Source organism: Plectropomus leopardus, chromosome 13 (assembly GCF_026936395.1).
Source record: "Plectropomus leopardus strain MGB_pleo_1.0 chromosome 13, ASM2693639v1, whole genome shotgun sequence".
Lineage (NCBI taxonomy): Eukaryota > Metazoa > Chordata > Actinopteri > Perciformes > Serranidae > Plectropomus > Plectropomus leopardus.
The window spans coordinates 4,365,007-4,392,157 of record NC_142188.1 but is presented as its reverse complement, the minus strand read 5'-3'; the positions used below and the strand labels follow the sequence as shown (position 1 = coordinate 4,392,157).

At 38.6% G+C, this 27,151-nt stretch overlaps 1 protein-coding gene across 2 annotated transcripts in view; it reads right to left on the bottom strand.

Moving 5' to 3' along the window:
• nrg3a (neuregulin 3a) overlaps positions 1-27,151 on the bottom strand; it is a 445,741-nt gene that overhangs the window by 32,972 nt on the left and 385,618 nt on the right. For both annotated transcript variants that reach the window (XM_088086742.1, XM_088086743.1), the window contains 2 exons: positions 13,780-13,803; positions 1,367-1,469 (listed from right to left, as the gene is read on the bottom strand). In XM_088086742.1, the coding sequence (XP_087942868.1) occupies positions 1,367-1,469; positions 13,780-13,803 (127 nt within the window). The remainder of the gene's footprint in view (positions 1-1,366; positions 1,470-13,779; positions 13,804-27,151) is intronic.

Genomic DNA, 27,151 nt, shown 5'->3' with positions numbered 1-27,151 from the left:
AGGGAAGCCTATGGAATTACAGTGCTATCTATCACAGCCCGCTCCACGGTCCATTCACCCCAAATGACAGACTGCCGTTACACACCGGATGTTTGACCCATCCTGTTGAGAATTTATCCCAAAAGGCAGGCTATGCAAAGTTCCCGCGGCCTGGAGTCGATGTGAGCCATTCATATGCCAATTAAAGTGCAAACACAGGGCATGCACTGCAGAAATATGCAGATCGGGAGAGAAGGACAGAAAGAGCGAGGGAGCAGGAGCCACATGGATGACCTTTGGGTTAAAACAGGCTATGAATATGTGTGTGCACATAATGAGATTTACAAATCGTTGCAAATACCCGGTCTGGGACTTCGTTCAAGATGTTTGATGCCTCAACATGTTCCATCGGCCTTCACTTAATTAACAAAATGTCTCCTTGGGCATTTTGTCTGCCCACACCCAACTGGGCTTATTACCAAATACTGTAACACTTTGCCTTCTTTAGGACTTATGGCAGATTCGGCTGTAAATATTATCATCAAAGTAATTTTGAAAGTTTGAAAATCACGAAAGAAACTTTGAGTTCAAACGGAAGCAAGAAAACCGATGGCTGGGATGAAATTACATGTCACCGCAGCTAATTTACCTGCCAACATATTCATGAGAAAATTCCACGTGTCACATTTGTGCATGGCTGGAAAAATGGATTCCATCTAACAGTTTGGCGAAAATGTCCAATTACAGTCTGTGAACTCTGTGTGTGTGTGTGTGTGTTTCGCTGTTGTTGTGTCAAAGTCTGTTTGCATAACAATTTGTGTTTCCCCCTTACCTTAACCTTCACCCAAACATAGCCCCGACCCAAAAACCAGTCATCTCTTTGACACGTTAACAACACCTGAGATGTCAGTAGTAATTTCTTATTGCGCAGGGAAAGTGTGTGCACAGCTGCAGCAAGAAATGTGGAGAAAATAATTCACTGTGTTGCTTGAGGGTTTGTTTAAAACTTATCTGCTTGTCTGATTGATTTAATTTGATCCTGTTCTCATCCCAACTCGTCGAATACCGCCACTTTAAACTGCTACCGTCCAGAGTATATCATGCCACCTTCATGGTGGCGTGATATACTCTGGAGTCTCTTTGCATCTGCAGAATTTGACGAGTTGGGTTTCTGCTGCCTGGTGTGTATCATACTGCCACGAAATCACTGGTAAAGCGCTGTTTTTTGATGAGCTGGGATTAAGAACAGGCTGGCAGACTGCATGAAACTGGAACTTTCATTTAAATAATTATACTCTGAATATCAGCAAAATCTGCAAACAGAACTGTTCAGTTTTGGAAAAAAAAGTATATCTCTATGAACGTGCTTGTGTGGTTATTCTCTCACTTGTTGCGGCAGTAGAGGGCCATGCACAGCGTTCCCAGGAGGCTGATGGCCATGGCGATGGACGTGATTGACAGTACCTGTCTCTTGTACACTTCTTTGCTCTCTGCGGGGACACAAAACAAAGGAAGACATCACATTAAAGTTTGAACAACACACTGGAAATAAAGTCAATCATGCACATATCTGAGAGACACAAAGGAAGAAAAAGAAAAGGAGGAAGAGAAGTGTGTGTGCATAAATGAGATCCGAGATCCCACAGTCAGTATTCACTGAGAGGGAGTTAATATTAAATTAATACGGTACAGAAAAATTTCACCATAACACAAAATTAAACACGGTTTTGAGGTTTGTTCTTACCCACTTTTAATTTCTAACATCGTTGTTTACAGCACCCAAACAGCCATTTCAAATCATCAAACAGCCAGTAGCAGTGCAACGGCTCTCTGGGGCTTTTTTTTTTTTTTTTTCTGCCTTGCAGATTCTTTCCTGTATAAGTGTAATTACTTTTGTGATAAATAAACCAAATTAAAATAAAATAACAACTCGAAACAAATTAACAATGCACAAACACTTTTTTTTTCTCCAACTCTCCAGCAACACCTGCTATTCTTAGTTACAGCGCAGCCTTTCAGCTCATTGTATCAGCTTCACAACATCGAGTAATGGTCCAACAGACGCTGACTGCTTTTGAAATGGATGCCACATGTAATGGAGCTTGAATACATAGAGACAAGAAGAGTTATGGCGTCGACGGACGCCATTAGTGGAGAAAAATGGAAGCTGTCTTGTTTGCTGCGAACAAGTAAATCATAGTTGCCTTCAGATACATTAATAGGCGATCAATCAAGTTTTATTTAGCGAGGCTCAGACCTTGGAAAAGCACGAAGATAACACAAGGTGTTGGGGTTTTATATTGAGGTGATTGAGACAAATTTTTACTGCAGATGGGTTTGAATGGCCACTTCAGTACAAAAAAGATAAAGTTCTTTACAGCTGCTTCCTCGGCACGTAGGCTCAGAAAATCACTGCCGGGAGCTGCAGAGTGCAACCTTTTCTGCTACAGAGCAGCACAACTGCAGCCACTGCGTCTTGCTCAAGGGCATCCTGACAGCAGCCGGCGAGGGAGAGTGTTACTAATTCACAACTGCATCAAGATTTTTAAGCCTGTCTGGGAATTCAAACCAGGGGTCTTTCTGCAGAGGCTTACTGCTGTAGCCTTTAAGCTACTGATGCCCACACCGATATTATAACCGATCATACATGCAGTACGTCACACATAATCCCCTAAATAACAGATGTCACAGAGTCTATTAGTGAGTTGTCGGTGCATCTTTTCCCCTCCTCCGTGCCCCTGTTTCTCTCCCTCCATCTATGGCTAAGTTATGTTTGGGGCCGGCGTTGTTTTGATGCCGCTAATCAGCCTGAGTCATCACATTGGCTCATTGGCTATAATTATATCATTAGAGGGAGCTGGGGGCCGTCCTACGGGAGCACACTGAGGTCGGCTGCAGTGAAGGCGGAGAGACAGACCGAGAGAGGGATGGATAAACAAGAGATGAAGAGGAATGAGATAAGGATGTTATGGGATGTTTTATTTCCTGTTGCAGATTTTTGTGTAAATTCTGAGTGTTAGTTGACACTTCTGTGACACCGTTGCCCGTTGTTAATTTTAAAAAAAGTATGATAAAGGTGTAGAATGAAACATAGCACTTTCTATCTTCACTGACATGTCATCACATTTCACTCTTTTTACTTTATGTCGTATTTAACATCCCCCTTTATTAATTTAACATCTGAGAAACTGATCACTCCTTAAAGGATTACTCTAGCAATTTATTATCGCTCTTCCATAAAGTTGGGGGCACTCAAGAGTCAGAATAATAAAATGAGGTCAAAATCAAAGCAGAAGAGGCCAAAATATCCTAAATTTTAATTTATCTCACTAGCTCACGCTCTAAAAACATTTCCCGTAATGCAACCTCAAACATTATTTCATTAGACCCTTCCTGCCTGATAAGTTCCTATATCCTCCAAACTTCCTGTCCCACGTTTTTTAAGACCTCCGGCCCAATTAGAGATAACCCAAACCCACTAGGGTTAATTTCTCAGACTTAAAGAGGCTCTCTCAGAGCCACACAAGCCAAAATCTGCAAAGGGTCATTTCTGAGCCTTTAAAAGTAGTTTTATGGAATAATGTTAAATTAAAAGCTTTTTTGTTACAATTTCAACCTGATAGTGACAAAGAAAGAGTGCTCGCTGTGGATTGGACATGTCTGTCCGACATCCCATTTGTCTGATAACAGTATCAGTGCTGATAATGATGCCGTGGATCAGAGCGGACTGTCCTCCCAAGAAAAATGACAGCAGGAGTTGTTTCAGCAAACGCCCAAAACTGCATTTGTCTTCTATCCTGAAGGCCACTTTTACACAGCAGACTGCTGGTTGCTTTCTTTTCTCCACCGACAGTAAATGTACATTTATTTAGAACTATGACCTGAAATGTTCTCTGTATTGTATGTCATTTGTAAGTCATCTTAACTCGAACCCCACAATCTGTCCTGAACCCTAAACAAGTACATTTTGCTCCTAAACCTTAACACTTGTGTGTCAGATTAGACTTTTCTTTTTTTGACAGTGATTTGCATGAAGGCATCGACAAATGATGCTGATAGAGGCGTCAGATCCGAACACTCTCATATGTCTGCAGTTCTGGCAACTCAATCACCAGAATGAATGTTGGCATTGTACATGTCTAAAAACCACTGATACATTACATTTTCACGTCATCATGTCACAGACACATTGAAGCTTCAACACTGTGGTGAACACTTGGTTGGTTTAAGGCATAAATGGTTATAGTTAACCCTTTAAAGACTGAGCAAACTGGCTCTCTTTGGAAGAAGTAATATAATTTTCCAGCCTTCTTATAATTATTCTATCTTAAAAAACAAACAAACGAACACACAAACAAACAAACAAACGAAATATTTTCAGGGCATTTTCCATTCCCAGTTTCATGCTATTTGTGGGACACCACTTGCCAAGCTGCTTATTGTGTTTTTTTTCTCTAATTTTCTCAGGTTTCAAAGGTTTGAATGCATGTGAAAGGTGTTTAAATGCAGCCCCCCCAGAGTTTTCAGCTGCTCTGCTCCCCAACTCTGAAACTCACTCCCACCGGACATCCGAAACATCTTCAAATCTAGACTCAAAACTCACTTTCTTCAAGATTTTATACTCTCTGTAACTGCCTTGTTCCATTTTATAGAGTGTAGCTTTTATCTGTTGTTTTATTGTATTTGTTTTATCTTTGTAGTGTCCTTGGGTGTTGAGAAAGGCGCTTATAAATAAAATGTATTATTATTATTAATATTCTGGAATGGGGTCACTAAAAAACACATTTGGTGGCTAAAAAGTTGCAGGAAGACATCGCAATCTGTTATGTTTTTTGGTCTCAAACACTGGTCTGCAGCTGTCTGCAGGTTTACAGTGTTTTGTGACATGCCATCCACCATCGCCTCCGCCTCATGATTAAGCCAGTTTACTTTAAAAAATAAACGCTGTTATATCTTATGAAACATACAAATGTTACATATCAGTGGACTGCGGAAATATACCATAACAACATTCTTTTCTGGCAACTTTCAATTTTGACTTTTAAGCTACATTTTTTTTTAGCTTTTTCTTTTTTTTTTTTATAGTTTTGTTTTACAGACTTGTATCAGAGTGGTGCTCTAATGTTAGGGGGAGGTGATGGAGGAAAGGATTGGAGGCCAGGTGTAGATATAAAGTTTTCATCCACATATTTTGAAGTGTATTTTTTTGTGTGTCAAAAAAGGGAAAAAAAAGTGTTTTTATGGTTGGCTGAAGTGGAAAAGGTCCCACATTGACATTTTGAACCGAAGGCGACAGAAACAGATTTTTCAAAAGAAAAAGTGATGCATTTAGATTGAAAATAAAACAGGACTAAAAAAAACCCATCAAAAATCAGTCTAACTTGTAAATGATTTCATCTCGCCCTGTTTGGGGCGAACTGGTCTGAATGAGAGCGTCATGTGTTGGCATGTGCAAAGAAGTTCAGAGTTCAGAAGTTCAGTCTGTCACATACAGTCAGACTTGCATCTTATATATGCAGCATGTTTGGTATGCGGCCAGTCAGAAATATGTGGCCAAGGTCAAGCAGCCTCCCTCCCACGTCCTTGTTTGGACTCACCAACTGTATGCACAAACACACTCTCTTGATGTGAATAAATCATACGGCTCGAGAGAGGGAAAGCATGTTCATGTTCCATCTGTGGGGCCGTAAGGTCATATCTTCTATTTATTTCCACTTGAAACCTCCAGTTCTGCCCCGCAGAGCTCCGCTGCTCGTTTATTTACAGTAACATTATAGAACAATATGATTAATATTTTACAGTGGAGCTGGGAGCAGCGGCAGCAGTACAGAGGTGTTTCTATGATGTCCGTGCAGGCTTGTGATCATATACATTCAGAGTGTGTTTACAGCAGCCGTACAGGTGAGCCGGCTGGAAAGCGAGAAATCAATAAGTGACGGTGTAAGTGGTGAAATAGCCTTGCCTTATATCCAATAAAGATTAAAGCCTTTAGCCTTTATTGCCATTAGTGTGCTGTTTATGACTTATATTGTCATGCTGAAAGTGCTGAAACGACACATGATCTTATCCTTGACTGTATCTAATCTATAAATCACTCATGAGCAAAGAAATGTCTCTTTCTGACAGGAGAGCTACATTCATCCATGCGTTAAAGTATGTTAGGCGGTGCGAAAGTAATCAGTACAAAGGTACTGCAGCGAGTTTATACGAGTCTGATATGCCGAAGAATGTTAGAAAAAACTATGGGGACCTCATTATTTTGTGTAGCTACATGTTTTACACAGAAATGTGTGGCCCAGAAAGCTAAAGGTAAAGTCATTCGTGTGGTCACAAGATGTGTGTGTTGTTTCATAGTAATAATAATTTTACAGATTTTTAGTACGCCCTGCAGTTTGCCACGTCAGACTTCTCCCGTGTAGAAGCAAGTAAGGTTTAAGTCTTTGAATCCTGAGCAAGTTGGCTTGATTTCTATCAGCAGTTATGAGTTCCAAGTTTTTAAAAGGAAATTACACCAATTTCCTCAGGTTTCAAAGGTTTGAATGTAAGTTAGTAAGCTAATGTTGGTTCAGGTTTTAAAGGCTGAACTGACCCTATCAAGCACACAAAGAACAAAAGTTGACACAAACACGTGAAAACAATGACAGCATAGTCAGATAGTTGGTGACGGCACACACACACACATAAACAGAGGTGACTAAAGTTTGGCAAAAGGCTGACAAGCACGTTGACTCTGAGCCCTGGTGAAAGGGCTTTAGCCTGCACCGTGGGGTTCATGACATATAAATGTTAAAAAAAGGGCCCAAAAATGCTCGTGGCAGCGCTCCGGCACGCACATTTCCATCTCTGACATCAGTTTGTGATCTCAGTCTGACATAGTTCCAGTAGGTTTTATGCTCTTGAACGTCATCCAAATTTTTTAAAATCCAAGCATTTTCAGGATATGTTATTTCTTACCCTTATTGAGCTGTGCCAAGTTTGTGAGTCATTCAAGGATTTTTATCTATTGTTTCTGACATATGGACGAGTCAGACTGCTGGCAAGCACCGACACTATCAAGGTCTGTTGCAGATATTAGGTTAAGGTTTATTAAATTGTGTTGCATTTGTACAATTATGAATTAAGCTGCTGCCTCCAGTTTGAGGGCAGTAAAATTTAATGTTTAGTGGCAGCACATTGGAATTGGTACAAGTCTGACATGGTGGCAGAATTTGGATGAATGATGGCAAAGGAGCTAAAAGGTCAGATTTGGCTGACTGCAACACAAACAGTCACAGAGGCATAAACACCGGTGATAGCTAAACCTTAATCACAGCTAAGCATAATGCAATTTCAGATCAATAACGTTTCAAGTTCTGTTAAGATTTGCAGCCTCCAGACGGATCAAATATCAACCTTAGAGCAGCTCACTCCTGCTTCGAAATAAAAGCCGCAGAACAACAAAGTAATAATAATGAAGTAGTTAAGTTAATTTCCATTAGATTCAGAACTCATAAATTACATGTGCAATTAATACAATTTCCAATAAGTAATTTGTAGCTTTTGCAGACCCTCCAGGCTGTCATTTCATCCAGCAAAAATAAACTACAATTTCCTTCTTGCAGTTGTCTGTGAAAACATGGATGTTTCACACACGTCTTCCCCCGATCTACACAATCAGCATAGTTTCAAGGTGAACACTCGAGATTCATGCCACCCTGTAAGTATCTGACCAGATGTCTCCCCCTCTGTTCCTGACATTGAGTTATGAACTATAAAGTGTTTTTGCATAACGGGTCCAAGTTAACGTTTGTGCCAGATTAAAAAAAAAATCCTTTGAGATGTTCTTGATTTATCATGTACAAATGTAGGAGACAGAAGAAACCACAGTGACCTTGAGACCAAGTGGACGTTTGTGCCAAATTTAACGAATTTCCTTACAAGCTGTTCTTGAGATATCCTGTTCAAAAGAATAAGGCAAAGTAGGTCACAGTGACCTTTATGTAAAACCACCAAAATCTAATCAATTTGTCAGTGTCCCAAAAAAGACAAAAAGGACCTCAAAGAAACACAGAATATCCCCTAGGAGACACAAAATGTTCACAAAGAGACACAAACCATCAAAAACATGCACGACGACAACAAAGAGATGCAGAAATGGAACATTTTTTCCGTTTTAATGTCGAGCCATTCTTATCAGAATGTGGCCTGAATTTGCTACTTTTGGCGCTCTCAATCTAGAATCTTATAATTCATAAATATAACATTAAAGGCAAAACTGCACTACAACTGGATTAAAAAGAAAAAAACTGAACTGGATTTGGGGAATACCAGTGTGCATTCCAAAAATGGGGACCAATACCAGCTCTGCTCTGCATGTTATATCTGTGCCAAAGGCTGCTGATATTGACGGGAATGTTTGAATGAGAGGAATGACATAACAAGTGTGAGGAGAGATGAGAGGATGCAGACAGAGAGGCACAGGATTCTCCAATGACTGCCTCCCGGCTCTGACCAGCAGCCTTTTCATGGGCCGGCGTGCAGACTGCTGATGGCAGATAAAACCTGTATTTATGCAGTTTTGCCTTGCTGCAGTAAGCATGCTCTCTTGGCTGTTCATGGCCCTTTCCTCTATTACTCGAATGGCTTTATTCGCCCATTTACATACTGAATATATTTAAGCGACTGAGGATATTGTTTCTGCTGGTAAATTTCTCTGTTTCTTTCTTTCTTACACATTCTCCCCTCCACCTACAGCGTGTTTACAGTGCTGCTGCTTGGTCTCCCAGGGTTTCTGGTCTTTTGAGGTCATTGAAACACAAGGGACATCAAGCCTTTGCTGTCTCGGCCACTGGGCTGTGCAACCACCTTCTTTCTGTAATATTAAGACTGCTCTGACAATTGAAGCTTGAAAAGACGTACCAATTTTTCAGTTTTGAGACATGTAGAATTACCTTTTTAAGTCCCAGTATGAGCTACATGTCTGCGTTATTTATCCTTACACTTGTGATTTTTAACCTTGCCATGAAAACTATACAGCACTGTGCTCATTTTGTGTTGTTTTGTGCCTTATAAATAATGCAGCTCCACATTTTAAACAATGTATACTGTAACCCAGGGTCAATTTTCAGGCCAATGACCTCTCAGCTGAAAGCAAGAGGGACCCCCTATATTGTATAAAACTGCATTGCATATTAAACTCAGGAGTTGGAGATTGTCAGGTAGAGGGCCATAAAAGTCTCAGGCTGCGGTTCTGATTTGCCTTTTACGTCGGTCAGAGAGGAAAGACCCAAGAATCTTTTTTTATTAACTGCAACCAGGTGACAATGATAAAGTTAATCTCTTATATTTTTCTAAAAATATGTAAAAAATATTTTTTTAATTAAAATTTTGTCAGAATTGGTGCACAAGATCTCTAGACCTAGACAAGTAGCTACTGTTATACACCTGTTATTCTACTGTGTGTACAGAAAGTGCTGCGTTCTTTGTTTCTGGCAGCTGTACTGTCAGTTTTTTTGAGAGAAGCAAAGCTGCACCTCCAGGAATTCAAACCTCATTGACAGAAAATCTCAGGAAAATAAAAAGAACAGAAATTGTGATGCTGTTTGATTGAAAAGCGATCTCAGAGAAGACACCAGAGTGATTGCTGCTTCTCACTCTGCATTACGTCTGTCGGTCTTTCTTCCCTCTTGTTACTCATCTCCTTTCTCTTTCCTGACATTGAGCAGAGCGGGCCTAATACTTTGCAGTCACAACGTGTTTCAGTCTCTAAGTTGTCAAAGTCGAGCAAAGCGAAATAAAAACTTTTTCACTATTACTTCACCATCACTGCTGCCGAGATGTACTGTGTATGTCCTATAGAAAACACGCAAACACAAATGTGCCCACCAGCCTCAATTCATCTCTGCTCTAGTTTGCTTCCCTCCAGCAAACACACCTTAAACCCCTGTGGGTTGAAATTGAAAATCAACATGACTTAAAATCCATTCCCTCCCCAAAAATAGCTCCCTGTAACACTTTGCTCCAACATTGATTTACAACCAGGTGGAACATCTTGCAGTCAGAGCTCAGTGATCTCTGATGGAAAGGAAATATTGATGCCCACATGACTGACTGACTAGATACAGTGAAATTTTCTCCCCTTTTTTTGCCAAGCAATATAAAAAATGTACAAAGAGGAAGGCAGGAGCCAAAAAGTCTGAATATATTTTCTGTTTTATTAAGCCTTGGGTGGGTGATGGTCTGGGTGGAGAGATCTCAACCTTCACACACTTCTTTTCTAATTTTAACCTGAGAAACTGAATCAGTAGGAGGGGGGCGGTTCATTCTCTATTAATCATGCAGAAGGCTATGGGTGTCTGTGGAAAATAACTACTCTGGGATTAGACTGGGTATTTTGTTTAAACCCAGAATCAAAACAGTGTGTGTGCACACAGCATGTGTTAATATATACACTTAGTATTCAAAGCTGTCCACACCATGAATAATAGCTATAAAAATGACTATACATTGATTTAAAATTCATTCTGACTCAAGTGGATGGCAGAGTCCACTCCACAACTATATGCAGCAGACTGGGTCAGACACAGAAGCATTCACATAATCCAGCCATTCTCATTCCAAAATGATCAATTACTGCCACTTTGTCGGTGACTTTGGTATAAGATTTGTCAGTAATGATGAAGCATAAGAAGCCAAAACATACCTTTTGTGGCAGTATGATATGTTTGTAAGATGACCTGAAGGGACAGGGATTGAAATCTGGTTCTCTTGTGGAACCTTATCCATACTTCTGTCAAAGCCCATGAGTCCTATAACGTAACGTTACATCTCAAGTCGAGTCACGCCATTTAATTCCAATCACTGGTCCCATACATCGATGGTACATGAAATAAAACGCAAATGCAGTACCTTCGACTGACTTCTGGTTGAAAAAAACTCAGTCAGCTGCGGCTACTGCGGCACAGCTGCATCTTCATCATCATCCGCTCAAAACAGCAGTGGTAAGCACAACCAAACTTTGTAGCAAGTCCCGTCAGTTAAAAATAGAAATCCAAAGTTGAAATCCAAGTTGAAATTGGCAGGAAAGCTAGTTAGTTAGATATACGAGGTTGATCGATAAAAGCAGGCAGTTGTTGATGCAGTGGACAATAACACAGGTTATTAAATACTTTTGCTTTGTCAGTGGACATACTGATGCACAGAGGCACCTTCTGCAGCGTTACGAAACACATCAGCTGGCAGCAGTTTGTAATGCTGCTGGCAACTGGCAAGAAAGGTCATATAGGGCAGGAAGAAGAGACGGGGATGGGTCTAACAAACTCTTGACTTTCAACTGGGAGCCAGCTGTTTGTTTCCTGTGTGAAACCAAAAGTCAGTGGAGTTATTTTAATAACTGTGCTAAAATGTGCTCGTATGTGTGGCATGTTAGGTGAGTGATGTACGTCACGTGATGTTACATGGTGTTAGTAACAACCATACTTATTTTAAGCCATGTTTCTTTTTCTAAACCTAACCATGTGCTTTTGTTGCCTAAACTTGGAGAAATAACCTAAAAACTAAGTGTTTTATGTGTGTTGTAAGTTTATTTTGAAAAAGTCTGTATACATTCTAACCTAACCTAACCCTAACACTTTTTGAAAAGACATAATGCATGTAAGTAGAAATTGACATTTCACCTTTGAACATTCAAAATTGATGCAGGAGGGTACCTAATGCACATTTTTTTGACTTGCACATCTAGAGCAAGTATGACTGGTCAAAGCTGAACAAAAAATTTGGTTGTAAACTGTGATTAGTGCTTATAACATGAAGTTTAGGAAATCATTTCACCATAAATCTTTATCGTTTCCAAATAGATTTGGCTTACTTGGTATTCTTTAAACTGTCTTGATTGTTGTGTTTTTGTCCAACCTGAATTCTTTTTTCTTTCTTGCCTTGTTCCTATATCTTAACCATTAATTATCAAAATGAATGGCCAAAACTATTTAAAAAAAACTTTCTTTAAACCAGGATTATCATTAAAAAGCTCAGTTCAAAAATCAAAAACACAGATGAAGTACTGCTTGATTCAGGCAGAACACTGATGTCCTGCTTAGATTAGCGGAAATAACAGCTTTATTCATGCTTCAGCATCAGTGGCTCATTTATCAGTTGATTGGCTACCAGCTGACTAGTATTCATACGGGTGTAGACGGTGGACTTTACTGCTGACTGTGTTTATTTAAGGGGATTTGTCCTTCCAGCAGGAACCTTAATTCCCTCAATGAACAGACTTATCTGATCAGAGCTGAATCTCACTGTATAATCATTTGCTAAAAATGATCAGATCCTTGAACTAAAGTGTCAGAATTAATGTCATCTATGGACGAAAACAGTCCTCCCAAATGCTATGCTGCTATGATCAGGAACAGAACAATGCAGGGAAAAAAAAGATTTTTAAAACCAGAGCTAAAGATTTTTCACCCTTCAAAATATGTTTTCTTCACATCTAACCCTCTTTGCACACTATATTTATTTAACTGTACATATATTGTTTCAGTGGATTGATACGTAAGCCTTTTTTTCTCAGCCTCCAAAGCCACAGACATTGACAACCAGGGTTGAGTGTGGGAGGTGCTTATCTGTGCAACCGCTTAACACAATGCTGGGGAAGACATTGGCAGGACGAGAGATGTTAGCTAGGCAAAGAAAACGTGGCAGCCTGAACAATGTTGCAGAGGCATAAAAACCTCTCGCTGAATATAAATGGGAAAACCTGCAAGATAGCTCTGTGGAAGAGATCATCTGTCACTGCCAAGTTTGCATGGTCTCAGCAAGTTCCCCTTAAAAAAAAAGCTCTAGTTCGTTTGACTGCTAATGCAGCGGTCGTGCAGCGGAAAACGAAGCATGGCGCTGCTTGTCTCTGTGAAATTTTACTTTGAGAACAAAGACGCAATGATGTCAAACCAGGGGGAGGCCATTTTCCGAGTTGATCCATTGCTTTTCCAACCTGTCTGTGTGGAAAGGGCCCAAATTACACCGAGAGAGTGAGAGGCTCTAGTTAACAACAGGCTTCCATGTCGTTAACTAGTGCTCCTCAGCTGTGATACCCGACACAGAGCCTGCGAGGAGAGCCAAGAACAGGAGAGGGGAGCTTGGCAGTGACGAGGAGGAGGCGCTGGCATCCAAACCTGCGCAGCCTCGCAGGCGTGTGCATGGGAAACACAATCAAATCTCGTCAAAACTTGCATGTGGACTTTCAGAAACACACTTTTCTTGAGCATGTGCCATGCATGTGTACACACACACACACACATGCACAGACGCACTAATGAGGAGCGCATTTGGTAACGGAGCCAACATCATAAAAACTCCCTCACTGTACCCCACTCGCCTCTCTGTTCGCACTGTTTCCAAGGAGACTGCAGCACATTGGAATTCTGAAGGGACACTTCATAAGCAATTGTGAGAGAAAGAAAGAGAGCAAGAGACAGAGGAAGCATAAAGATGGTGCAGAAAATAATGATATATAATTACATATGTGTGGAGAGAGATAAAGACAGCTGACAATTTTTCAGAGCATGTGCACAGAGTGAGGTTAATGGTTAAGAATATGTGAATTAGCATTCATAAAGACGTCATTTGTATTCATCACAGCTTTGTTGTTTCCATGTCAAGTGATTTAATGACGCCGTATGTGATCAGGCACGTTTGCTGGGTGTCGTGAACGATGCATGTACTGTATGTAAGCAACTGCTCGGCGCCATGTTGATTTAATACAAAAACAACGGGATGTTTGTGGTCGTGACTCATGCAGATGCAAGACAAGAAAAGCTTCCTTACCCATAAACTCGATGCCCAAGTGATCTGTTGTTTCAGGCAGCGGGGGAAGACACAGAGAGAAAATAAAAGTTATTATTAAGAATGGTGTGCGTTTGCATTGTGCCACAGCACATAGCCGAATCATCGCTGACATGTTGCTCTTTTATGGGAGCTGCTGTTTCAGTATTTTGTCCGTTGTCACATGGAGTCAGAAGGCACATGCTTGTAATGTTTCAAGAAATGTCACAAACAAACACACAGATTCCTGTATTTGTGAGGACACTCAGTATTAGTATTGCATTCTGTAACTTTTACATTGACCTAAACTTAACCTTGTACACTCTGCTTCACACTATGAGCAACTGAATCATTTAACATTAGGGATTTTAAAAAGCTGATGTCACATACTCCCATGCAGTACAAAGTACTGGCAACATTTGAAGCAAAATCTGATGACATTTGTGGGGTTATTTGCGCATGTTGCCTGATCAAATTTGATCAAACCACACCCACACAGTGCTGCTGAAACACATTAGCTGAGAGTTACAGCTACAGATTCTTATTAAAGTACATGACCAAGCAATGTTTGCATTTAACCCTTTGAAACCTGTGCAAATTGGCTTGATTTATTTAAAGAACATGAGGGTAATAACAGCAAGAATATAATGAGAAACCTGAGAAAAAAGACCCCAAAGTTAGCAAGAAATTAGTAAAATAAATAAATAAATAAAAAAAGGAAAATTACCTAAAAAATTACCAAAAAAAGGGAAGTCATAAACAAACAAGGACATGACCTGAAAAAAAAACACAATTTTAGTCATATAATTCTGATAATTATAAATAATGTTTTATGAACATTTCCCCCTACTTTTTAAAAGTGTATATAATTTTTTAAATATACATTTTGATTTTTGATATCATTTTTTAAAGAATATATTTTTTCTTTTAAATATAATTTATCACATTTCTTGCCAAGTTGCTCACTGTCTTATTTCTACTTGTTACAATCCTAACGGGAGTCAATTAAGTATTTCTGATTCTGGTTTTGATTTTTGTCAGAAAGCTCTCTCGGCCAGTTGTTCCCTAACTTTTTCCTTGAGGGACCCCTTTAGAGTAGGCATGCCCCTGAATAAGTGACATAATGTATATCTATTTCATGTTATTTTCAATGCATATCAATAACAGTACACAAATAATAGGCTTCTTTTTAATGACAAATTAGGTGTCTTTCTCTCACTTACGCTAGGCAGTTGTTCTATTTCCTGGCTCTTAATGCCTAAATTCAAGGTTGTCCTCACAAAGATAGAAGTATGTGTGTTTGTGTCTGCACACACTCACACAAACCACAGAGACAAAAAGCTGAAAGCAAAAAAGCTGAACACACTGGTTTGTGTATCCTTGATGCCTGAACAGCATAAATATGAGAGTTTGCGTGCATTCTGCAGAGTACAACATATCAGGGAAACAAGAGGTCGGAGGTCATTTTGCTTCCATAAACAGCTAACATTTTGACACTAAGACCACAATTACATTTTGTAGCTATTTTCCAGCCAAGCATTCAGGAGGGTTAGAGTGCAGCTGTGAGGTTTCTGCTGTTGAAGAAAGCATCTAACACATTATTATCATTATTATATTTCTTTTTTATTTATCATTGTTATTATTCTCTGCCATATTTCAAATTTAACAGATTTCCCATACAACAGTCTGTAATTGTTAATTTGATTGACAGTAATTGCAAAATTTAACAGAAGAATTATCCTTATTTGGTTGTCTGGATTTTTAAAATGTATTTATTAATTTATTTTCAATCTCTGTTTATCCTTTTTTGTCCTTGTGTTTGTCTTGTTATAGTTTGATTTTGTTCGTTTTGTACCTGTAAAGTCCCCATTGTTTTAATTTTGCACCAAAAATAAATAAAACGGCCAACACATGCAAAACATTGCATTGTAGTGTATCACAGTGCTATTTCATCAATGCTAAAAATAAGAAATCGTTTTATTCTACTGTTCATATTATATTTTTCACAGTTTCTGTTTACTATGGTTAATTTATATGTAAATTATGCTTTTAAATAACTGAAATTCACCATCATTGTTCCATCCCTACAAATCTGCATATGCTTTTACTAAAAAAAACCCCAAAACAATGAAATGAATGAAAGTGAAGAGCTGCGACTTCAAAACATCATCATCATCACAGTGACTTGTCTCACAGGCGCTTCCCTGGGCTCTTAAGGACAGGAAATATAACTCTCAGCAACTGTAAGAAAATAATCTAGAGGAAGTGTTGATGTCTGTGGTGTCACCGCTGGCTTTTACCACAGTGACAGTGACTTCATCTCCTGAGTGGCCCTGCCCTACATCTTAGAGTGGGTGAGCTGGTCTTTCTAATGCGGAAAGCTCTGTCCAATCTGCCCCCAATCTTATCGGGCAATGTTAGCCTGGATGTAAGCGGATCATTTTTCACTTTACCAATGACCCAGAGACCTCTCTCCACTGCCTTTCTGATTTCTCCCTTCAAAAACGCATTCGATGTGGGACAGGAGAAGATGAACAAGATAAACTCTACTCTCTCTTCAAAGCTTTTGGGAAAAAGAAAAAAATTGGATTGGACTGGATTCAAATTTTGACAAATAGTTGTCAACTGACAGTCTGAATACAGCCCTCAAACAAACTCCACAAAGCTGTGTCTTCATAACAGACACTGAGTGAGAGAAGGAACAACTTAAGGAAACACTTTAGTTTCTCAGAGCAATTAAACAAAATGAATAATGCAACATTTCACAAGGCAAAACAACAAAACCAAGAGAGGAACAATGTCACGAAACAGAGAACAGTTTGATCTCACAGGAAATTCGTACTTCTTTGTATGAGGATAAATGTCATGCAATTTACTTGATATAGTGACCTAAGTTAGACTAAACCAAAAGTTTTTTAAAAATTAAATTACAGTCAGCAAAACGCTAAAAAGAAAGCTCATAATTGGGCCTTAAGTTTTAATCCGTTTAGATGGAACCTGTCATGTATGCATGATATGCCGCTGCATGGCATCAGGTGACTTCCCATCTTTGAGATGCCAAACGAGGTTGTAGATGCACTGATTGGTGATATGAAACAGCTTTATTCAGCCTTTTTTTTTTTACCAGTTTAAATAATCAAATCTGTTTGTTTAATAGAGCAGAGACCTCTGTGGATAATTTGGCTTCTAGCTAAAAAAACCTCCTGAGCAATGAATTCTGAGGGAATTCTAACCAGGAGATGTTTTAGTTGTTTGCAATCTGCAATTCACCACTAGACGCCACCAAATTCCACCAGATCTTACACAATGAACCTTTACAGGAATCCTTTATCTTTATTTGCTTTATACTTGTATTCAAAATGCTTAAAAACAACATTCTTGGTGACCCCATTGCCCTCTACAGAGCCAAAGGAAAATGACAGTGTGATCTGTCCTTTGAAATTCTGCAGTTATGCAGCCCTTTGGGTCGAGCTATAAGCGCTGCTGCTGCCAGGGTTAGAAACTCAATTTCCCATGGAGCTCAATGAGTGGAGCCTAGCACTAAAGCTGCCAAGGTTAGGGATTTCATTTTCTGTGTAGCTTGGTGGGTAGAGCATATATCAGCACCAGCACTGTCAGGATATGAGCTTCAGATCCCACTGGGGCCACCCATACTCAAGATGTATGCACTCCTGCTACTGTAAACCACTTTAGATGGAAGGGCCCACCAAGTGTCATATGTTAAATATGCTCTGTGCAAACTGATGGCCTTTGAATCATTTGGTTGGCCGACAGATACCAGCGGAGATGCCACATCTGAATCCAAAACAGGCTGGAAACTGTCCAAAAGTGGGACATACATTTTCACAAAAAAGGTATATTGTTTTTTCCATAAGAAGAAGATTTACGAAAGAGAGGCACACAAAGAGGTGCAATGCAAAAAAAACCCCAAATATAAGCTGTCATCAAAAGCCAAACTCACAAAACTTTATTCTGAAACTAAAGAGAAGCTCTCAAAGTTTCAAAGACACCAAACATGTCAAACTGAATTTTGAGGAGATCTATATTATATTTCTATTTGATGGACATCACGACAAAGGAGCTGCAATCAAGAGGTAGAAATATATCCAGAATATATGAGATACTCAAAAACAGAATGGAATAAGATAAAGTTTTGTAAATGTTATTTTTGTATTATTATAAAGGGAGCAGTTACTGGAAAGCAGAATAATAATAATTGCATAGCTGGGGAAGATTGAGCTAATTTTATTTAGTTTAAATTATGTTGAATAGTTTATATCATTATGGTCACAAATTGTTTTAGATCCTTTACTTTGAAGTATAGTAGGAAAAAATGAAAATACTCAGTACGGGTATGTCAAATCAGATAGTTCTTGATTAAATGTAGTTATTTACATTATACTGGTGATTTTCAAGTTTTTTGATGAAAATGCATGTTTTCTTATGTAATGCGAGACTATAATGGACATTTCCTTTTCATATTCACTTCGAAACATTCCACTTGGATAACTGTTACTGGGGTTTATTTGCAGCCCCTTGTGTTGCATGTTGAGGTGGAAATTAAAAATCACTTCATCTTTTGTTAAGTTCAGTTCAAAGAGTAGTCTTTACTGACTGTGTAGTTTGTTTTTAACCTAAGACATATTCTTTTATACAGCCATGATGTTTTAGTCTGACTATGTTACAACCCAGCTGCTTGAGAAAATCCAGGCATTGAATGCAACAATATTTCAGTAAAAACAACCACTCTTTGTGGCACTATCCCCAGTGGAAAACAGTAGAAAACACCCATGTTTGTTGCTAATAAGCTGCTGGAAAAACAGGGTCAGGTCGCTCAAACACAACCAGTTAAGTTGTATTACGCCATCCAGCTCATATACTACATCACGCTAAAATGTTAATATGATATTTATGCAATTTGCAAATGAAACGTATTTCTGGTTTGCAGAAATGTACACTGCCAACACTTTCTACTGGCAACTGGTTTGATTAAAGATGATGTTTTATAATGGCTGAATCTGCTGATGAAATGAAAGCAAATTGCGTATAGAATATATTCAGTGCAATGCTGCTAAATCTGCTGTATATCTCTCCTGTTTGCAGACATTGAATCTGAAATGAATGGACTGTAAAGTCCATAGAAATATCCTTCAAATGTCTAATCCTTCACATTTGCAATGATTTCTGCAAATAAACCAGAGGCCACGCAGGAACTCACATGAAGAAACTAAGCAAACCAATGTGGCATTTTATATGAAACTAGATACTCCCAACCCTGTGTGTGTGTGTGTGTGTGTGTGTGTGTGTGTGTGTGTGTGTGTCTGCAGCCTGAAGTGGAGGCAGGTGTGGGTGGTGGGGAGTCTGTAGCGTGTCGCCCTACTTCCCCTCCCTGTGGACCCACACATGGCGATGACAATAGGCTAGATGTATGTGCGTGTGTTTGTGTGTGAGTGTGTGCGTGTGTGCATGTGTGTGTGCTTCCTGCCTACTTCCACCTCTGGAGTGAGCCTCACAGTGGAAGACAGATTAGCTGACCTCCGCAGGGACACACACCCCGCTGACTTACAGACTACTCTCATCTGAGAACGCTACTGTACATATATCATATTTTATCATGAATATATAATTATGAAACTAGTGGTGATGATAACATAATGCATCATAAAATGTAACAATAGCCCTCGTGATTTATTCTTTCAATTAATTTGGATTTATCAAAGTTATCAAACCTGATTAATTTAATAAAATCCTGGCAGATGATTAAGTTATTTCAATTCTAATGTGAGAATAAGGACACGAAATACACCTAGACACACACACACACACACACACACACACACACACACAAAAAAAAAAAAAAAAAAGAAGATCAAAATGATGATGCAAAAATGATCTTTTATTCCTGTCTGATACGTGGTTTTTGTTATCACAGCCAGATGAGCGTCTGTTCTTCTCTTGTAAAGGCTGTGGCCATGGTAGGGGCCTTGCTGCTGTGTTAAAAAATACTTAAAACTGTATCAAAAAAGTACAAGAGGTGAAAGTGAAAAAAAAAAAAAAAGAGATGGCAGCATTAGAGCAAAAAGAAAAAAAACTTGAAATGAACCATTTCAGGGTCAGTGCTTTCAGTCTGCATTCACCAGAGGGTGATTAGTGCTAATGCCATCTGACTGAACACAATTGATTAATTATTTTGATTGACAGATTGAGGCTGGTATCTGTGGGACTACCAGTGCTACGACTAATTAATATCTTATCCATCAATCAGGGAAAAGTCCATTGCTGATTGTGATTCTTTTGCATGATTTATTACATGTGGTGTGCTGCAAGGCTTAGTGCTCGTCTCACTATAGTCTGTTAGTGTTTTATACACTCAAGCTGATGAATAAAATAAGCTGCAGCAGGTGAAAAACGATGCCTTTTTTTTACATTAACACTGAAAACAAAGAGCATTGTCTCCTAAAAAGAATATATACAAGTCTTGCATCATCCAAGAACAAAGAGCAGATACTGTATATAGGACTTTTCAAAGTAAAGCCCAAACTATCTACCAGAATAAATATGAGCATTGTGCATTTCTGCAAACCACGGATATTTTACATTTGTTTAACCTTTTGCACATACATTTTGTGTTCTTTATACTCTATTTTTCATTTTATACTTTATATTGCTTCTACATTTTTATCTTGTATCTTATTACATATTAAAGTAACTAGTTTTATTCTTCCTCTTTTAATTTTTTTACACCAAAACACCTAGTCATATTCTTGTATGTGTAAATGACCGAGTGTTGTAAGAGAGTTAACCAGTCTAATACGGTTTATGATCTAAGGGAAGGCCAGTGTAAAAAGGTATGTTTTGAGCTGTTTCTGAAATATGCTCACAGAATCTGACTGTCGACTCTGCAGTGGAGTTGTGTTCCATTACTTTTAAGCATAGGCACTAAAAACTGCTTGTTCCACTTTTTTGTGAGTCCTTGGGACTGTTAATAGTTCAGATTCTGATGATCATTGTGCATGACATGACAGGCAAGCTGTTATGTATGAGGGTGACATATCGTTAAGAGCTTTAAAAATAGCAGGAAAACATTAAAACCAATCCTTTATGATAAACAATGCTTTTGACAGGAACTAGCACCTAAATGCAAAGTGTATAGAGTGGGAGCTGATGACTAAACCTCAACAGTGGTGACTAGAGGACAAGTGAGGAATGGCAGAGTCCTGAGGGAGACTGCACAGGCGGCAGAGTGACACACTGGACATTTTATTTGCGTTTGAGGAAGGAACTGCAATGATGAATTGTTGATCTGTATAATAATTATTAATCTGCTAATTTCAAAACCTGCATAATGTCCACAAAGGGTTGATAATTCTTTAACCCTTTGCAACCTGGGTTAATAGGCTTGATTTCTTTAAATAACAGGAAAAGAAGGCAATGAGGAACTGACCCTCAAAATTAGCATTAAATTAGTAAAAAGTACAAAAATTACCTGAAAACTAGTAAAAGAAAAAAAGGGGAATGAAAAAGAAACATAACACAAGGGGCTGACCTGAAAAAAGTGCTATAATATTTTAAATATTATTATGATAATAGTAAATATAGTTTAGCTTATGATTTGTTTCCCTAGCTTTTTAAAAATAATTTTCTGCAGGACAGTTATTGCCAAGTTGCCCTCTGTCTTTTCCGACATGTTTTCAAAAGAAATCAAACCAGTTTGCTAAGGTGTTCAAAGCTTTGGATACTTTCAAACAGCTGTCTGAACACAGCACAAGAACAGTAATGTCAACCCAGGTTTTAACAGGTTAAACTTGAAGATTCAATAAATTATAAAAGTATTTACATGTGTGGGTTTTTGTGTTGTCCTGTTTTATATCAGTTGATATTTTAATGTATTTCAATTGACAGTTCTTTTATAATTTTAAGGGTGTGTCACCTTTACTCTGACAGTTGTCCCCGTGCCTCACTCCAAAGATTTGGCATCTGACCACTTGCATCTCAATTTGTGCTTTGCACACTGCACTCAATAGGATTTGCAAATTCCCCTGTGTCGCCCTGTTTAGTGCAGATAAAGTCTGTGCACTGCAACACACACACAACCACACATAATCATCACTTTTACATCCCTCTGTCAGATAAAAAAAATGAATAATTCTACAGATGGGCATGAGGGAGTGATTGCATCATGTTCACATCTCGGCCTGTTTGGTAGCTTCCCTCTCCATGTGTGCAGAACAGAGAATACACTGCGTGCTATTTCCAATTAGTGCTCAGCACTCTTCCGAGAGCGGGAAATAAATTGATATTTTGACAGATGGCGGATCTGAGGGAGCGGAGGGGAAACTAAATGATCGCCCTGCATTGTCCACTGTTCAGCTTTTGATGAAATTCAATATGGATAAGTCACACAATCGGGTGACGCAACAGAGAGTCTGAGTTTCTCACTGTGGCTCGCTCTTGCTCTGTGTTACACAATATTTTGTTGTTGACTAGATTTTGCAGGTGTGTGAACATATCTACTGAGATCATAACTTCTTTTTTTAAGCAGTGATGTACATAGAAATGGAGAGGCTGCTTGTGTGAAGAAAAAACAAATCTGAAATGTTTATTTCACCCTTCTGACAAAGCTGCAATAACGTCTGCCTTAAGGTTTGCAACATACTTAAGCCTTTGAAATCTGAGCAAATTGGCTTGATTTCTTTCAAAAAACATGAGAAGATAATAAGCAATGAAAGAAATGACCCAAAAATTAAAAAGAAATTAGTAAAAAGTTAAAGAAAATTAGCTTAACAACACAAAAAAAAAAAAAAAAAAAAAAAAGGAAGGCATCGCAAAAAACAACAACAACAAAAAAACAATAATATGACCTGGAAAAAAGATGTTTTGATAGTTTTGTTGAATAATTTTGTAATTATAATAATTAATAAATATTTTCCCTCACTCTTTTCCCTCGACACTTTCCCCGCTTTTTAAAAATAATTTTGTAAATCTACTAATTTATTGCAGTTTGTGAGACATTTCTTAACACATTGCTCGTTGTCTTGCACCAGTTTGCTCAGGGTTCAGAGGTTTAAATTACCTGTGAGGGATCTGAAAGCAGTACAAGAAAAGTGATGTCACTCTAGGTTTCAAAGGGGATAAATTCTGAGTTGTTGCTTTTTTATTTTCTAACATTTTTATAAGTAAAAGCATTAAAATGCAAAATGGTGCTGCAAACATACCAATGTCAGTAGCCAAGAAAATGTTTCAGCCCCAAAGTGGTTTAGTGGTTTTTCAAATTGCTTTCCTATATTTTTGAAGGTCACGTCTGTCCTAAGTTAAAAGGAGCATCCTGTAGCACACTACAGTCTGACAGATTAATGTCCGTGTGTGTGTGTGTGTGTGCAAAAATACATGTTTAAAAATCCCTAAACAGTCTATTTGCTGAATGCCAGTCTCAGTCATCATGGATTCGAATGTCATCTGCTGCTGACCCCTTTCATCATTTTATCATTTCATCATTTGTTTTTCTCTCTCTTGCATCCCTCTTTTTTTGCCCCCAGCAGTTGCCATAGCAACAAGGTATCTGTATCTTCTGACCTGACAGAAGCTCTTTCATCTGAGCTGTCTGCTCTGCATCCATAAATCAGAGTGCTCCAAACAACAGGCCCCGGGAGAGATGATCAACTTATGGCTTACTCTACAACCCAAAACCCACTCAGAGTCACAGCACTAAACAAGAAAACTACTAACGCACTCTGGAGTCATTTTCATTATGCAGGATAAAGGAAGTTGCAGAGAGAGGAAAAAAACTTTAAACCTCCGCTTACCAACTTTTTCACATTAAATGAAATTGGAATTGTGTGAAATATCACCAACTCTGCAGTTCTTCGAAGTTTTTTTAATCTCTTTCATTTGTTTGGTTTGCTGTTGTGACATATTTACTGAACAGTTTTGTCTCAGTGCTCTCATTAACCTTGTTTCCGGCTGATGCATGTTGCTGTTTTCAGCAAACAATTTCGGTTAAATACACTGTAGACAGAAGACAGAATAAGTTTGCTAAGAGTTGAAGAAATATAGCAGCTAAAGAGCCAGATTGTTTTCTTAAAGGAGGAGGTGGACAGAAACATGACTCCAACACATAGCTCTATGTTCACAAGCAAATTATCTACTAGTAATTCAGTGATGCTAAGCTTTTAAAGTGATAAGTTGTCAGGATTGAGTGTTTTCTTCACGATTTTCTAAATAAAACCGCTTTAAAATATAAATAAAATAAAATAAAACCGTTCCTGCAGCTGTTCCTGCAGCTGTTCCTGCAGATCCTAAAAAAGTTGTATTATGCATTGAACTAATTCATGTAAAAGTAACATCTTATTGATGTTTAAATTTCTTAAATCAATTTTTCAATTGTCTCAAATGCTAAGACATGGAAATTAGAATTTTATGAACTGTTTTTTTCTGATGCGGCATTATAAAAAAACCCAACAAATTTATATATATATATATATATAATTATATATATAAAGAGACAACATCTATCTACTGTCTAGTCAACAAAAAAAGTCTTTTGAATAAAGATTAACTAAACATAAACATTTTATGCAAAATGTCCCCAACATTACATAATTAAGGTCAGTTCATGTTTTTTTTTCTTCTGTTTTGGTTATTGTAAAATATATAATATATATATATATATATATATATATGTGTGTGTGTGTGTGTGTGTGTGTGTGCATGTCGGTCTGACGTTCTGGCAGTATCCCATTGATTTGCTGATAATAACTAACTTGTTTTTTTGTTTTTTTTTCTTAAACCAACCAGCTGGCACTATATCTATAAATAACATGAGAGAGGGATAACTTTGAGCTGGATCCAACAAATCAATAATAATAAGAACAACAATAATTGTGCAAGAATCTTGGAGTAAACCTCGACAACACACTGGACTGGGAATGTAACACTGAAGCTGTCTGCAGGAAAGGACAGAGCAAAAGTCTGCTTCCTGAGGAGACTCAGGTCCTAATGGGTGCAGCAACATGCTGCAGATCATTTATCAGTCTGTTGTTTCAAGTACAGTTTTCTTTGCTGCAGTGTTCTGTAACTGGGCGTCGACGCCAGCGACCCACAGAAACTCAACAAAACAAGGCCGGCTCTGTTGTGGAAACCACCTTGGAGCCATTAGAGGCTGCTGTGGAGAAGATGATGCTTCACAAACTGTTGTGGATCATGGAAAATCCTCACATCCTCTTTAGAGCCTGGTCAAACAACGAAGCACTTTTTGTAAGAGACTGATCTAACTCCACAGTGACAAGGAGCACTACAGGTCCTTCCTGCCAGCTGCCATCTCATTGTACAAGCAGTCCCCCCTGTGTCAGGACAGGAGGGGGGAGAGGTGAAGACTCATGCTTCCCCCCTCAAATCTCCTGCAGACTGCAAGATTTGTCTCTCATAAGTTCAGTGCAAGCTAAAATGACTGTCCGATGACATCATCTACTGAATCACGGGCGACAAAAGTCCATTGACGATGGTGTTCACACGGCAGTGCGGACCGTCACAATGGTTAAGATAAGGCAAAAAAGTCACATGTGGTTAGATTTAGGCAAAAGAGGCACATGGTACATTGTAGAAAAAAAAATTGTGTGCGTTGCATGTGGAAGCGCGCGGTGCCATCCAGCTGTCTGCTAGCGTACAATAACAACGCAATAGCTTCTATCTGAGCGTGTTTTCATCTGATGCCAGGTGTGCAGCGACATAAAGCACCAGTCAGCAAAGCAAAGTGCATGTTGCAGACCAGCGGGCGAGACATGACATGCTTATTTAACTGACAGTGCCAAACCAGGCATTTACTTAATTGCACTTTAGGTGTATAGAAGTAAAAGGTTAGCTCAGCAGTGTGGATATATTTGATACTTTTTTGAATATACACAAAATAAGCAAAAAAAATCAGAAAGGAACAGAGTCTCAGAGTTGTGTTTGTTACTTCTGCTTTTCGCCGTGCAGAGTGACTCTTCTTATTTCCATTCAGGTCTTATCCTAATTGCTTTCTCTACAACGCTCTCTCCTCTGCCTCATTTTCAAATTCTCCATGTTCCCCTCTCTCCGTCTCTCAGTGATTCTGCTCCGTCTTTAGTGTGGAAAAGCTCGCTTCATCAGTGTATTAAGATAGAGATTAACTACAGTTCAAGAAAATGGCAGCTTCACAGATCCAGTGTTAACTGCACAATTCCTCACACTCTTTCAACTATCACACTTGCCCAAATTATCATCTGTGGATGCAAATGCCTCCCACACACCCCTGTGTGAACATTTACATCCACAGAAACATACAGAGAAAACAAAAACAGAATAGAACCAGAATAAATCAAACAAAAGACAGACTTAACCCGATTAGCGACATCACCCTTCTGTGCTGCTTTTAGATGCCTTTTACAAGAATTTAAACCTTTGAACCCTGAGCAAAGTGGTGTAATTTCCTCCAAAAACAACTTAGTAAGAAATGCTCCACAGACTGCAAAAAATGAGTATATATACAAAATGTATTTTAGAAAGCTAGGGAAAAATGTAGAAGGAAAATAGCGAAAAAAACCTACATGTATTATTATCATAATTACAGATCTGAAATAGTGCTACAAAATTATTACAATTAATATGTATGTATGTAATGAATGTAATTTTCTTGTACTTAAAAAAATTCTAATTTCAATTAGAAATCAATCAAAGAAATCAAGCCAGTTTCACCTGACTACATTTAATAGAATCACGCTGAAAGCTTCTTATTTTGACAAGCTTCTGATAATAACGCTGAATTAAAAAAGCCTGATGAGATTTCTCTTATATTAATTCCACTCCATCCCTTCATTACAACCATCAAACTACCCACATCTTTGCATTATGACCACTCATCGTCCCCGAGCCAGGTGGGTGTTCAGTCCATTAAACATCAGCAAGTGCACATGCACGATAACTCATCCTTCTGTTTCTTTTTTTTGTGTGTTTAAAGAAAATGCAGACTTCACCTCCATTTGACAGTAACCTCCCTCACATTATTTCCTGCTCGCCGCACAGCATTAAAGCAAAGTGACACAAAATGAGACAGAGAGGTCCAACCATACGAGACTACTTTTAACTGGTGCTGAGTTATTGGGTTGAAATCATTTTCACTCTCAAATTAATTGTCTGAGCCTTTTGGTTCTGCGCAAGGACACACTTTACATTAGTGATGTTTTTTTGGAGCCTTGAAGGTAAATGGGCCTGAAGCATATTCATAAATATGGTGCATGAAAAGGTGTTTACAATCTACAGTACGAACACATTTTCAATGTCACATATGGATGGTTAACGCAACATTTTTAACATTTTCAGACTGAGATGGGATTCAGTGTTATTTAGACTTGGAGTAACT